Source organism: Prionailurus bengalensis, chromosome A1, assembly GCF_016509475.1.
Source record: "Prionailurus bengalensis isolate Pbe53 chromosome A1, Fcat_Pben_1.1_paternal_pri, whole genome shotgun sequence".
NCBI lineage: Eukaryota > Metazoa > Chordata > Mammalia > Carnivora > Felidae > Prionailurus > Prionailurus bengalensis.
Genome location: NC_057343.1, coordinates 45,180,088 through 45,196,568, shown reverse-complemented (window position 1 = coordinate 45,196,568; position 16,481 = coordinate 45,180,088). Strand labels below are relative to the sequence as shown.

The 16,481-nt window shown below is 36.1% G+C and overlaps 1 protein-coding gene across 1 annotated transcript in view; it reads left to right on the top strand.

The window, feature by feature from the left end:
- Positions 1–343: 343 nt before the first annotated feature.
- Positions 344–16,481, top strand: part of KLHL1 (kelch like family member 1) — a 367,352-nt gene continuing 351,214 nt past the window's right edge. Inside the window, exon 1 of the mRNA XM_043580333.1 lies at positions 344–1,661. Within this exon, the coding sequence (XP_043436268.1) occupies positions 1,156–1,661 (506 nt within the window). The 5' untranslated portion in view covers positions 344–1,155. The remainder of the gene's footprint in view (positions 1,662–16,481) is intronic.

The window sequence follows — 16,481 nt, the reverse complement described above, 5'->3', positions numbered from 1 at the left end:
GACAAACCAAGGCTAAAGGTTAAAGGATGTGGTTTATTAAATAATTCAAGCCCTTAACATGCAACCTGCAAACCTATGGCAGCCTATTAAGTTTACGTTGCCATGATTCACGTTTGGTGTTTACTGATACTAAAGCATAATGCCTGTTTGTTTTACTTTTATTGCCACACAGTAATGTAGTGAGGAAGGGGGATGAAAAAAGGTGACAGGACCTAGCAAGGGGACAATAAGAGCGGCAGACTCACTTGCATAAAGAAGATTGAAGCCTTCCCTCCCTCCCTCCATCTCTCCGTATAGGCCCCAGTGCACATCTGCGTCACTTACAGGGGAGGAGGAGGCGATGAGGCAGAGAGAAAATTGTACTGTGAGGACCTTGACAGCTTCACGGGCGGGCTTTTCCTTTTGCCTTCCTATATTTTCTGGAATATTTATTCTTCTCTTTTACAAACTGACTATATAAAACCACCCCTTCTCGCCTTGCAGAAGGCATTTGACTTTCTCAAAGACACCCGGAAAGCTCTCAGAGCATCCTCGGAGAGGCCAGGCACAGGGGCGCAGGTGCACCGAGAAGACTAGGGGGTGCGCTTCTTCGCGACTTGGGGCGCGCTCTCTCTCTCGCTCGCTCTATCTCGCTCTCTCTCCCTCTCTCCCTCTCTCTCTGCGCTCTCCAGGCACTGAACTCTGAGCTGCAAGGACAGGAGAGCCGACACCTTCCCGACTGAGGTTTTGCCACGGGTGCATCCCGGGGAGGTGTATCCAGCTGCCGCCGCCTCCCGGGCTTCCGAGCGTGCAGACCTCCCTTCTTCGCGCACCTCCATCACCAGGGTCGTCCCTCCCTGCCATAACCACGGGGCCCCCGCGCGCGGATCAAGGATTCTCAGCCCTCTGCGTCCGGCTCCTGCCTCTGCTCGCAGCCGGTGGGCTCACCACGCGCGGGTCCTTGCGGACCTGACCGCAGCTGAGCGGCGCGGCTCTGCCGTCCGCGCTCCGGTGGTTGCCTAGCAGGGCGCGCAGCCCGCCTCGCCGCGAGTGCTCCCGGGGTGCAGAGGGCGCAGTCCGCCGCCTCCTCCAACCCCGAGCTCTGCTGGCCTCCCCCACCAGCCGGTCTGTCTACTCCCGCGCCCGCTGAGGTCTCTTTGCCTTCTTGCGTCAAGCATGTCAGGCTCTGGGAGAAAAGACTTCGATGTGAAGCACATCCTGCGACTCCGCTGGAAACTCTTCAGCCACCCGTCGCCAGCCCCAGGCGGCCCGGCGGGGGGCGGCTGCCTGCAACAGGACGGCAGCGGCAGCTTCGAGCACTGGGGCCCCAGTCAGAGCCGCCTGCTCAAAAGCCAAGAGAAGGGCAGCGTGAGCACTTTCTGGAAGAAACCTTCCTCTTCTTCCTCCTCTCCTTCGTCTTCCTCCCCTTCGTCTTCCTCCTCTTCCTTTAATCCACTGAATGGCACCCTGCTGCCAGTGGCCACAAGGTTGCAGCAAGGGGCGCCGGGGCAGGGCACCCAACAGCCAGCCAGGACTCTCTTCTACGTGGAGTCTCTAGAGGAGGAGGAGGAGGTGCCAGGCATGGACTTTCCTGGACCACACGATAAAGGGCTGGTCCTGCAAGAGCTCAAAGTGGAGCCGGCCAACTCAAGCCAGGCAACAGGTGAAGGATGTGGACACAGGTACAGTAAGACCCCATGGGGCATCCAAGCATCTCCCAGTTTCCACTGATTTCCCCTCTCCCCTGTGGGCTTTGGTAGTTACTAAGACTAAAACGTTTCAGGTTGAAAAATTTGATTGAGAGATGCCAGCTCGGCTTTTACTACCCAAGTTTATATCATCTCACTGAAAGTTTGCTCATTAATTTCTACAGGCGCATTCATATGGTTTTGCTTTTTGCAACTTTTCAGAGTTGTAATCACAAATTGAATATATACGCATTTTGGTAAATCTTTCAGTGGAGTGGGTCTCATATTTCTGAGATGATGGTGTTCTTCTGTCGTCTTCTGTCACATCAGTATTCCCGTTACCTGATGTGAGATGAAACTTGTTTTAAACACCAGTCACAAGGATCTCATGTACTGGCCTAGAAATTGACTTAGTGTGTTATCTAGGATCCTTGTGTCTTGAATCTATATACCAGAACTAATGAGGTGCGTGAAAGGAGGCCACTGGACAGCAGCATTTTCTCTTTCTCTTTTCTATTCTTCCATGAAATGCAGTGTTGTTATTCTCTATTCTAACTTCCCTTTTTATCTTCCTGTGTGTTCACTTTTGCCTTATTCAGAGTCTTAGAATTAAACTGTTGCTGAGCCTGTTTGCATTCAGGTGTTCTTATTTGGTGGTTTAGGATGGGATCTTTAGGTGGTAGGTCAACATTTATGTTTTGCCTATTTCCAATATTAGACTCTTTTAGAAGAATTCTACCTTCAAGACTTATAGAAAACCTTCAGACACATAAAACTTCTGAGTTTTACATTTTTAGAGAATTGACTCATTATTCACCACTAGTTTTGGCATATAGTGAGGATATGAAAAGAGTTGCATTTAAATTCATATGATATCAGGATACATTATTGAAGAAACATAGGAAACATAGGAACATTATAATGGATATGTTTATTAAATTTAATTACCTCTCAATAACAAAACAGAAACAACTTTTTAAACTTCTGGTTGATTGAATCACCTTCTTATAAAGTTGATTAAGTCACAAAAGGAATGCACAAAATAATACTGTGGGTGCTTTTCATGATGTTGACAAATGTGAAATTAAAGATATGAAAAAATATCCTTACAATTTTCAATTATATGGATTATATGGAAGAGCCTTGGACATACTCTAATATGTTAAGACATTTAATGTAATGTATTTATTAAAAAGGAGGAAGTTTAATTTGTAATTTTCAAGTATGACAAAGTTTTTTTTTCCATATATAGCAGACCTAAATATTAGTCTATCTATTATTCAATTAAGTAAGATATTTTACCAAAATGGTTATAACTTTGGGTACCACCAATACCATAAAGTAATTTGATTTATGTGTTTACTAGTTATTATAGATTAAGCCTTTTTTTCTATCAAATATGTTGAGCTTTACCTCCTTTAGTGTAGAATATTTAAAACCATTTTTTTTAGTTTTCAGAAATCATAAGCATTTAGCAATTCATTTTATATATTTAAAAGAAAACATTATGTTAAATATTTACTAATTACTACTTTATTGAAACTGATATTTTATGACTAAGAGACTTTATAAAAAATAGATTATTTTTTCAATTCTGTAAAGTCTTAAAACCAGCTTAAAATATGTGACCTTCTGAAAACACTAATGTTTAATAAGTTTTTAAAATTTGTTTTACAACAAATACACTTTTAAGTAAATGAGACATATTTGTCATGAGTAATTTCTGAAGATTTTTATGTAAGTTGAAGAATTTGAAAATACTAATAGAATATTGACTTAAGAAATTATAATAAATAAAAAAATAAAAGTCATAACCAATAGAACACTTAGGCACAAAACACCCATCAGATGTAACTTCTGGTCCCTCACTTTTGAATGTATATCATTTTTACTCACAAAGAGTTGTATATAAAAAGAATTCTGAATATAAGCAAGTCCCACCAAAACCATCTTTGCTATTGGAATGATGGTTTCCTATGAGTTCTTGCATGTTTAAAATATTAAAAATCAGGTCTAATTTTATTTTTAAAATTGTGTTAAGACATAAATAGTTTAGAAAAATTTGAGATTCTCACTGGAAAAAGGAGTTATTACTGATAGTGTGGATTTCATGAGTTTCCAAACCTTCATAGAGCATTGGTTCTGTGCTCATGATTGATTAAAACCATGCTACTAGACTTGAGTTACCATATATAGATATTGCATATGTATTATAATTATATATATGAATTTTAATTTGTGGTAAGAATAGGGTTCACTTCTCAGAAAAGACAGCATTTCCAAAGTACTGAATGCAAAATAATATGTAAAATAATCAGTAATGTGTATTTTCTTTTGTTTCTATCTTAGCACATGCAGGGAATCTACATAGTGTTTATATTGATCAGTGAGTACATAAACCACCTAAACTCCGCATGATAATTTTGATTACTTGAGTTATTATTATCTAACCATACTGTGAAGTCCCATTTGATATTTAGAATCTTGTTTTATCAGTTGTGACTTCCATGCTAAATTAATCTTCATGTATGAAACAAGAGCTGACCCCTTTCTTTTCTCTTCATTTTCTGATCTTCTGTTTATTCATTTGGTTTCATGCTAGTTAGGAAGATTGGTTTAGACAAGTAAAAGTCACACAGTTGGTTTCACTTGTTCAAACAGCTGCTGGGGATGTTCAAGGGAAAACTTCCTGTAATCTCAGAATTCTGGGAAACTATAATGGAGTTTAAACATAAAGACAACAGGAAGCCACTGGTAAACTAATGTATTACCTGAACCCAGACTTTATCTGGTCCCACCCTACTAGGCATACGTAAAGAAATCTCAGTATTCTAATACCTTAACCATTACACCATTAAGAATTCTGACTATGGTAATAGGTTCCTCATCTATGTGATTAGTCATTTATTTTCTCTACTTCGTTGTGAACTTAGTTGTTGGAAAGTATGTAATCTAGCTATTCAGATTATCATACATTCTTGGTGTGGATATTTTTATCCAAAATTCTATAGGTAGTAATCTAAGAACCAAAGAGAAATATTTATATTTTCACGGTTTGTAGTAATGTGAGTGGGAAAGGAGATGTCATGGTCAACTGCCTCCTTTTTTAGTTTTCTCAGTTCTCACGGAATGCAGTCATCTGATTCCATGGTTTCAACTGCTGTCCACAACCTGTATCTCGAAATTTGTATCTCAAAATTTGGACCTGCCCCTGACCTCTGGTTTCACACACCCACCTCTCTGCTTGACCTCTCTTGTGGATATCACAGACACAATATAAATACAACATTGTACAAAACTGAACTCATAAATGTCCCCCTCTCTCTTGCTCAGTTTCCTTCTTTATCTCAGAGAACAGCTTTCCATGTATTAGGTTGTACAAGCCAAAAATTCAGGGTCATATTTGCCAACATGCTCTTCTCCATTGTTTTCAGTATTCCACCAAGCACTGTCACTTTTTCTTCAAAAATTCCCTTCTTCTATCTGTGCCACATCCCTCCATCTCCATTGTTTGCACCTAATTCCAATATACTGTCCCCTTTCAACTCAGCTTCTGCCACTGCCATTCGCATCATCCTCACTCATTAATTTTGCCACATATAATCCATTCTCTGATAGTGGAGTGAATGAAAAATTTAAAATGAAAATATGAACTATTTTGCCACACCCAGATTCTCCTTTTCTTTCTTTTTCCTTTTTTTTTTTTTTTTTAAGTATTGCCACCACCCTCTGACCACATCTGCACAGAAGGACCTTGGATGATCTGTCTCTTGTCTATTATCAAGGCCCTTCCCTCACCAACCTCCCTCTTACCCTCTGTCTTCCAGACTCAGTGTCCTCCCTTAACATTTTTCTCTATCTTTGGGCCTCACAAACTTGTTTTGTCTCCTTGCATATTGGCTCTCCTTCCCTCAACCCACCCTTTTCTGAGTTCATTCCTATTTATCATTGAGATGTCTTGATTAGGAGCTTTGTACATTTCTCAAAGAAGCATCCATTGATCCCCTAGGCGAATTAATTTAAATTTTTAAAAATTTATTGCATCTGCTCATTTCATGTTCTTGGAGTAACTAAACACTCTCTACTTTTTTTTTTCAATTTCTCATTGTCACCTGTAACTGCATATTAATATCTATGTTGTTTTTATTGTTTGTCTCTAACAAAAATTGCCCTGGGGCACCTGGATGGCTCAGTTGATTAAGCTATTAAGCATCAGACTTCAGCTCAGGTCATGGTCTCATGGTTGGTGAGTTCAAGCCCTGCATAGGGCTCTGTGCTGACAGCTTGAACTCTGGAGCCTGCTTTGAATTCTGTATCACCCTCTCTCCCTCTGCCCCCCCTCCCTCTCTAAAATGAATAAACATTAAAAAAAATTTAAAAACATTGCCCAGTGGACAGACTATTTCCATTTTGCTCATCATTTTGTCCCTATCATAGAGCATGTAGTTACCCAATAAACACTGTTAAGTGAATAAATATTTGTCATAATCATAGTGAGTGACATTGATTAAGAACTTCCTATTTGCTAGGTAGCATGTTGAATGTTTATACTGTACAATTTAATATTCAGAACAGTCCTTTGATTCTGGAACAATTATGTATCCCTTAGGTATAATGATTAGATAGATGAGAAGACTGAGGTACAGACAGCTAATTAATGTGCCCAGAATCATAGACTTTTACATAGTACACCTGCACTTTCTCTTCTTACTCTCTGATCCAGACACCATATTCCAGGCCACTTTGCTAATTCTCCTTTCCTTCTGCTTAAACAAACAAACACAACAGAACATAAGAAAGGGGCTACAGCTAAAGTTATGCTGAAGCAGTTTTCCTATTCCCTTGGTTGCAATGATTCTCTGTTTGAATGTTTAAATAGACTTTTTAAAATAATAGTAATGGGTGGGATGCCTGGCTCAGTCGGTTAAGCCTCTGACTTTGGCTCAGGTCATGATCTCACGGTATGTGGGTTCGAGCCCTGTGTTGGGCTCTGTGCTGAGTGCTGAGAGCCTGAAGCCTGCTTCAGAATCTCTCTCTCTCTCTCTCTCTCTCTCTCTCTCTCTCTCTGTGCCCCCCCTCCACTTGTGCTCTGTCTCTCTCTTCAAAAATACATAAACGTTGAAAAAATTAAAATAAATAATATAAATAAAAATAATAATAGTGACAAACAATGCCTCATAAGGCTCAAAGAGAACTTCTTAGCCTAAGTTAGAAAACACTCAGTTTTTTTTCTGAAGTATGGTTCATTCTGTGCATTTTACTTTATAATTAAACAACACCATGAGGAAATGACCTAGGGAAAACTAATTTAATTTTTGAATCCAAAAAGAGAGCTTTATGATAGAAATCTGCTTTTGAGGGTCGGAACAATTGATACGGAAAATTGTCACCAGAAGAAAGCATATACCATTAAATTATCATGAAGGTTGGTGAGACCTGAACCAGGTATTTGTTGAGAATGTTAAGAAATCAGTCTTGCCTCAGTCAAAAGGAAAAAGGAACTTTAAAAATGGTTAGAGGCGATTTATTCAGGAAAGGAGTTCTTAAACTATGCTTCTATGGAACACTAAAATGAAGTTATGTTCATATTTTCCTGTAACCCCGTTTCATAGTGAAAAAGAGTATGGAGTGAGTTTACTCAAATTTATGTCTTCTTGGCTAATTTTTTTTAATTTTTTTTAACGTTTATTTATTTTTGAGACAGAGAGAGACAGAACATGAACAGGGGAGGAGCAGAGAGAGAGGGAGACACAGAATCCAAAACAGGCTCCAGACTCTGAGCTGTCAGCACAGAGCCCGACACGGGGCTCAAACTCACGGACCGTGAGATCATGACCTGAGCCAAAGTCAGATGCTTAACAGACCGAGCCACCCAGGCGCCCCTCTTCTTGGCTAATTTATCCCAGGCTGGAGTGTTACACAGTCTACTGTTATTTAGAGCAGAACTAGCAGCACATGATACCTTGTTTGGGGAGAGCTTCTTTTATTTATTTTAGGATGGGTTTATCAATATTATTCGTCATTTTATAAAGAAGCCCACAATTTCCAGGTGCCCTCCCGTCTGAGCACACTTGCTTCAGGGAAAATAAGAAGATCATAAAGGAGAAAGAAATGAGACCACTTGATTGAACCTGCAGGTACCCAAAACTCCAGAACCATCTGAGTGAAAGATGTGACTATAAGTGCAGAATGAAACAAATACAACAAATATAACAAACAAACAAACAAACAAAACCCCATGCTAATTGAGTACCATTTTCTGTTTTTCATTGATGAATTTCTAATGAATACCTTGTAAACTTTTATTATTAACCTCTTTAAGGTATGGTGATTTTAAATAATCTGAAAGTAATCCCTATCCAATCAAATTAGCATTTGGCGAATACAGAATATAATATTGATCAGATACTTGTTTTAGTTGGTTTCTTTTTTCTAAGCCTCAAAAAATAATTTGTGTATTTGGGGGATAATATGCTTCTGATGATTACTTAGATGATGTGTTTCTAAGTCACATTTCATTGTTTTTGACCAAGAACTCTTACGGAATTTACAGAAAACTAAGATCTGCAGCATATTTTAGAGTTTCAAGTTTCTGAACATGAAAATATGCAGCATTTTAAACAGAGTCTCTAAGTAACAAGATTCTACTGATTTTATTTTACCATCTAAAATAACCACAGATATTTTTGTAGTAGTTGTAAAACAAATGCTCTGGAATTTACATACTAGTTTGGCCAATAATAATTTACCTTTCTACATTTAAAATAATGTTATTCCAAACTTTGAGGAAAACATCTGATATAGATACTGATAATCTGAGCTGATTTAAATATTTGAAGATTTTTAAGTCAGGTATAAGCAAAAAACAAGCAAACAAACAAAAAAACCCAAAACAACAACAAAGAAACGTGTTGTACCATATAAGTTTTAGGATGACTACTTTGCTGACTTTTCTGGCCAGAATTTGAGAACAGATTGATATAAGTGTGTATGAAAGCTTAACATAGGTTTTCCTGACCAGAGAGAATGTGTGCTATAATTTAGGATCCCAAGAAATATCTGTTTTGAGTGGAAAGTCTATGAGGTAGATCATTTTGACTGATGATCATGTCACAGGAATGGTACTTTGTGAAAATGATCTGAGAATCTCCAGTAATAATAAAGAGTGCATTTAGTTGATGTTAATTCTGAACTTGGCCTTTCCCATTCTTTTGGTGGATTTAATCTAATTCAGATAACCGATTACTGTAGGTAATCTTTCATTTTGAGTTTCTATCATAATTGTGACACTGTGTCCAGGCCACATTTTTCCTTAGTGATGTTGATTGACATTTGCTCATGTAACTCAGCATTTCCATCTTGACTAAAATACGGCGGAACAACTTAAATTATGAGACCAGAAAACTGGGAGGGTTCATACTATAAGGGAAAGGAAGAATTCAACAATTTTATAGTTTTTCAAGAGGTGAATGCCAAAAATCTCTTTGTATCAACAATAAAACACACAACTTTGTTTTATTTCTTTAGTAGATTCAAATTCTACTAAAATATCCAAGGTGTCTCTTTAGGCCAATATTCAAAAATACCAGAGCTTCAAAAAAAAAAAGGAAAAATAGGAAATATGGCTATTTTTAAAATCTACATTTTTGAATTTATGTATACAAAAACACTCTGACTTTCTAACTCAGAGATTCAACCTCGAACTCTAACATTTAGGAAATAAACTTGGAGTTGTTTTTTTTTCTTATTTGTAATAAAATTTAAATGTGATGCCTACTTTTACAGTTACCTTTGAGATACTGGTATGTAATTTCAGTAGAGAAGTTCACACAAATTAGTGCCTAGATATTTGGCACGTGGTGATCCTGGTAATGTTTAAACATTTATTGGTGCAATTTTCTTTTCTCAAAAGGAACTTTTGTATTATAATTATTTTATGATTCTGGTTTACCGTGGCTTTGGTTAGATCAGTCAATTGTCATTAACAAAAGCAATATGCCCATATTATATGTATATAAATTCAAAATTCTTAAAAAGAAACTAAGATGAAAAAATCCTGGGCCAAATAATATTCTAATCATTTTATTAGTCACCGTGAAATAACTGGACCTCCTGCCTGGCTAAGACAGAGTAACAGGGACTGGACTCACCTTCTCACCTAGAGAAGCAACAAAGAACAAAAGAGGGAGAGAAGAAAAAGAAAGACAGAAGGAAGACAAATAAAGGCAAAAAGGAATGAAGAAAGAAAGGGAAAAAGAGAGGGAGGAAAGGAGGTAGGAAGGAAGGAAAGAAGGAAGGGAGGGAAGGGATATATGAAACAACATTTTTCAAGACACTGGACATCAGGTACTGAAAGAGATTGATTCCTGAGATGTGAAAATCAAATGAAATGACCCTGTGATTGTCCCAGCATACCTCCTTGAGAGAGATTCCAGGCACTGATGCAGGGGAAACCAAGAGAAATATGATAACCACCCTGGATTGAAGAGAGGGAGCTGAGTGTCCAAGGAGCCCAAGTCAGTGAGATCTTACAAGACAGAATGTCACAGAAAAGACCTTCATGGAGAGAAGTCTCAGAAATCTGTGGTGGGGCCTCTTGAGTATTTGGCAGATCAGTATTCAGTAGAATAATGACAGATACATGTGTTTAGGAAACAGCCCAAGTCTTGGGAAAGAACTATATTAGAATTAGAGGGACTAACACCTGTCCCTAGCAATAGGAATGGAATGATTCATGGAATTAGAGAAAGTATTTGGAGGAATGTTATATTAGTAACAGGAAATGACTAGCCCTAGAATAAATGCTGCCATGGTTCTGCTTAACAAATCCAAAAGTATCAGACGGTTTCCACGTAACATTAAATGTGCCTTGGAAAAAAATTGAAGAATAGTTCATATATTTAGAAGTATTTAATACCAAACAAGGTGAATTTTGTAATGTATGACATCCAATTAAAGATGATTAGGCAACAAAGGAGTAGAAAAATATGAACCATAATGAGGAGCAAAATAATCAATTAAAACTGACTAAAAACTATGGCTGACAAGGTAATTAATGCAGTTAAATCATATTTTATGTATTCAAGTAGTTAAGTAGGGTCATGGTAGATAGGAAAAGATTAACATCAGACTTCTATAATGCCTGAGATTTTATATATATATATATATATATATATATATATATATACACACACACACACACACACACACACACACACACACACATACACATTCACACACACATACATATAGGGTGACATTAATGGTAGAGCACAGATTGCAGAAAAACATGGTACCGGCTGGAACAAGGAATGGAAATCACCAGAAATGATAACTACATGGGTAAAGTAAGATTAGTTTTTATTATATAAATCTGGAACATTTAAAAGATATATGATGGTTAAACAAACAAAAATATTATAATATGAGAGGTGTGTTGTATTTTTTTTCCATATGTATAAGATAAATGTATGACAACAATAGCATTAAGACTGTTAGGGGAATCAGGACGGCTGGGTGGCTCAGTCAGTTAAGCATCTGACTCTGGATTTTGGCTTAGGTGGTGATCTCATGGTTTCCTGAGTTCGAGCCCCATGCTTGGGATTCTCCCTCTCTCCCTCTTTCTCTGCCCCTCCCTTGCTCGTGCTCTCTCTGTCTCTCTCAAAATAAATTAATAAACTTAAAAGAAATACTGGGAGAGGAGAAATGAAAGTACAGTATTATACGGTTATTATACTAAATGTGAAATGGTATATCATTTGAAGGTAGTCTTAGAAGTATATTATAAATCATAAAGCAACCACCAAGGTAATGGAACAGTGATAAATAGCTAGTAATCCAAAAAAGAAGATATGATACTCTCATAAAAATTATTTAATTAATCTAAAAAGTAGGAAATGGGAACAAAGATAGGGCAATTAGAAAATGCACAGCACAATTTTAGTCTGAAACCTAACTATATCAACAATTACATTAAAAACAGCTCCTCTATGCATCTATGATTAAAATGCAGAGTTTATTGGGTTGTTTAAAAAGCCAGATCTAAGTATATTCTGCTTATAAGAAATACACTTAAAAATAAACACAAATTTTTGTTGAAAGGAAAAGGATAAAAAAGATATAGTATGCTAAGATTAATCAAAAGAAAGCTGAAATGGATATATTCATACTAAACAAAATATATCTCAAAACAAAATATATCTCAAAACAAAGAATATCGATCTGATGACAATCTTGAAAAACCTGCAGTTAACATCTTAGTGTTGAAAGACAAAATGTGTTTCCTCTAAGATCTGGAGCAAAATGAGAATTTCTTCTCTTATCACTTATTAAACATTGTATTGGAAATGCTAGTCAATTCAATAAAGAGACAAAAAGAAATAAAAGCCATCTATACTGGAAAGTAAGAAATAAAATCATTTTCATTTGCATAAGAATTGATCATCTATGTAAAAACGAAAAACATAGTCTTTATTTGCAGGCATAATTGTTTATTAAAAAATGTTTATTTGAATCTGCAAAACAGATAATGGCTTTTTTAAGGTGGCAGCATATAGAGTGAACATTCAAAAATCAATTATATTTCTATATACTTTCAAGGGAAAACTAGAAATTAGAAATATAAAAATAATATATCTCATAGTAATATCAATAAAATATGAAATACTTAATAATAAATATGACCAAAAATATGAAGACTCATACATCGAAAACAATAAAGCCCTCTGATAGAAATTAAAAACCTAAATAATGGAAAGATATACTATATTCATGGATCAGAAAAATTACTATTACTAAGATGTCAAATATTTCCCAATTCATCTATAGATTATAAACATTCCCCCAAGAAAATGTTTGCATTTTTTGTTCAAATTGACAGATTTATTCTAAAATCCATTGAAAATTTGAAGGACCTAGAATAAACAAAACAACTTTGAAATAATTTAACATATTTGAAGACTAACACTTCCTGATTTCCAGATTTGTTATTAAGGTACAGTAATAGAGACAATGTGGCATCATTATCACAATATATATGAATAGGGAATGGTAAATAATTCTGATAATAGCCATTTTATGAAACAACATTATGCTATTTAAAAAAGAATAAGCTGCTCTTCAAATGCCATGATTGAATGTAAAAATGTTATGATGAGCCAAAGAAACTAACTGTGTGGTATATTTCTCCTATTATAAGTCAGATAAACTTATTCATTGTATTTATTATTCATACTTTGAATAGAAATTTGATTCTAACTTGCCTTGAATCATTTATTGGAGTCAGATGCCTCTTTGAGTTGATACATAGCCTAAGAAGTCATCCATTGACATTTTGCAGAACTTGATAATGAAATATTCACACCGACTCTTTTGCTACCTTCCACTTGGCAGCAGATCAGAAAGAAGGGAAGGCTAAATAGTTTTATAGTAAGTGTTCTGCAAAGAAAGTTCAGAAGGCCTTGCTTTGTGACCACAAGGGACTTTGTATCATGAGTCAGCGGAAGCATCTCCGTTGCCAGTACTAGAGGAGCAACAATACAATCCATGAACTTTACCTTAATGATTCAGAAAGGAATGAGCTATGTGCCGTCTTCTTTTTTGACTCCTCTTTGGATTTTTCCAGATGACTTGAACATTCCACTAGACGTGTTTCCCCACAGAGAAAAAAGTCTCATTATTTACTCATTCTTGTCCTAATAGATCTAAAATATTTACATGTCATTATTCTCCCTAACAACAGCCTGTGACTTTTAGATAGATTTCTTATCAAATACTTTTTCAATTGTAAAGTCAAATTTGTATTGGTATAGTATAGTATAGTACAGTATACTGAATTTGTATTAGTATTTGTAATGTATACTAAATTAGTTTTAGTGTTAGTATTTGTATTGTATAGTAAATTTGTATTAGTATTAGAGCCCTTCAAAGACACAATTTAAAAATATTTTCTAAATGTAAATTTTCTTTTCCTTTCCCCAGATTGATATACCTAGTGGGAATCTTAAAACTCCTTTGTATCGTTCTCACTCTTATATTCTATCTTTGCCTCATACCAAATTTCTCTCTTTGTATGGTAAATATTTTAATTCTTATTCTTCAATAAACTCCAGAAAAATCTTAGGTCTTTATAACATTGCAAACTGAAATATGTATGGTGTTTAAATATTGAAAAATTTTTAGGCATATATTTCTCTAAAATAATATTGTTTGACTTTAAAAAATATATCAGCCTCCACAGTTGCATGTTACAACAGAAAGAAAACTGGATTTGGCAATAGAAAACCTTAGTTTTAGAGTACACTCTACTTGTATAGGAAAATGTCACTGTTGCCACTTAAATTGCTTTTTATCTCATTTTTTTATTAGACTATGGTGGGAGAGGGCAAAAAATGCATCATATCTAAAGGCCTCTAGCCTTGCCACCACAAAAGAAGACAGTGCATCTTTACCTATAGTTGATTCAGCTTGACTCCTAGTATATCAGCGTGAATTAGGCTGCACTTTGACTACTTAAGATACGAGGTAAGCTCTATTTGAACACTTAAGGTATATTCTGAGCCAAATGTACCCCAAGGAAAATGCTAAATGTTCCTCCACTTAATGAAGACTATTTTAAATCAGTTTGGACTAGTCTGGAAATACATTTCCAGACAATATGCTGGCTTCTTGAGATACAGAGAGGTATAAAAACTCCCTTTTTTTCAGAGTAAAAAACTAGTAGTAAACTAAGTAATTTCAGAAATTTAACTTGTAATATACTAAATATATCTTAAAAGAGATTTTTAAAGGTACAGAAAAGGAAGGCTTTGAAAAGGTCTTAATAAAGTTCAGACCAGCATCAGCATGTGCAGTTGCTAATTAGAAGAAAAAATAGAAATGAATTAGCATGGCTATGCCTGGGTAAAATGTCAGTTGATGTGGCTGGGGCTATAGATCATAATCAGAAAATGGGGGCCTTTCTCGATCATACTAAAGATTTTGGATTTTATGTATGGTGACTGTGAATGAATCTAGCTGATGAGATTCAAACTTTAGTATGACAATATTTGAGATGGACCAGAGAAAAGATGGGGGAAGCTGAAAGTGGAGAGCCATGTTAGAAAGGCTAAAACAACAGTCCTGGTGAGAACTATTACTAAGAAAAGGGACAGAAGGAAAGAAAGCATTTAGAAAATAAAATGCCACATCTGCCAATGAATTGGGGTTTAATTGTAAAAGAGAGGATGAGAGAAGATCTACAATTCTGCAATGGCAAATGAATGTACATTTTTGTGTGGGTACAAAGTGGATAATGCAGAAGGCTGGAGGGAAGAGAATGACTTTTGTTTTGAATAATCTGAGTCCAGTAAAGTAGCTGACATAAACATTTTTTGTCTTAGTCTTTGTGCAGTAGTTGTAGTGGGCTAAAAAAAAATAAAGAAATTAAAATTTAGGAAAGTGTAGTTATAGAGTATGTAAGGTCTTAAGATTTCACATGAACAATAGACCTAGATAGTGAGAGCATCAAATATGTTGCCATGAGAATGAGTTAGTAACTTGAGTTAAAGGTGTACAATTCAAGGAGCTGGAAGCAGGGGCTATATTATTTGATAAGTCATCTATAGAAGATTGAATATGCCCAGGAATATAGTTGGATTTGAAGGGTGTCAGTGTCTTCAGTGATGAGAAGGCATAAAAACAGCAATATGAAGTATATGAATACAAACAAGTCACTTGAGTCTTCAAAAGAGAAAGGGCTTTGTTGCTTGAGAAAGAAAGGCTCATAGGTGCACAAATGTAGTGCTAGACATTTCCAGACACTACCTCCAGGTACCACAGATGGGAAGAATATGAATAACCTACCAATGAGAGGGGTGCAAGGGAGGCAAAGTGATTTATAAAGCATTTTTGAAAGAAATAATCCAAGTTTCAGATTGAAAATCTCAAAAAGTCAGCTGAGGCACAATTCCACACCTTTATGTGTATAAGGTTATGAAAGAACAGATCACTACTGAGGCTTGTGTTTTGTGCGATGGTCAAGGATGGTAGTAAGTGTTAAGAGCATTAGTGAGATTAATTGGATATAGTTTCATATAAACCAGTGGTGAAAAGTTGGTAGATTTGAGAGGTACTTTCAGAGAGGTTGGGACTAGTATATGTTTCACCAACCATTTGAGAGATATTTTTCATGGATAAGAGAGTGGATTGGGTGCTGTCATTATGGCAGGCTGTGTCATCTGTGGGGCCTGAGGCAAAATGAAAATTATTAATTATTAATAATTAAAATGTATAAAATGTTGTTAAAATTAATAATAATTTACGGACCCAGACAGTAGAGCATAAAACCAAGGGCCTTTCTGAACATAGGTCCCTATCTGACTACACAGGTCCACACACATGAAGCTGGCCTTGAATAAGATTGTGGCCACAGAATATAAAAAGTTGACATAATCTGGAAAGGGACCTCTTTTACACAAAACTAAGAATAAGATACATTTGAAAAGCCAAGAAATGGTAAATCACTTCCAGCATAAACAGCTACATCTTCAGTGAATTTTACACACACACACACACACACACACACACACACACACACACACACAAAATACAGATGGCCATATATAATTACAAATATGCTTTTTAAATTTATTAACTTGAAGTGGTAAATAACTTCCCCAAACAATACAACACTTCTTAAATATCCAACATGTCATTACATTTGAAAGGAATGCTATTGGAACCAAGAAGTTAATATCAAAAACTTGAGCCTCAAGGAACTTAAAAGTATGTCTAGTCAGCTCTACTTCAAGATAGTTTCTCAATATTCACACACAT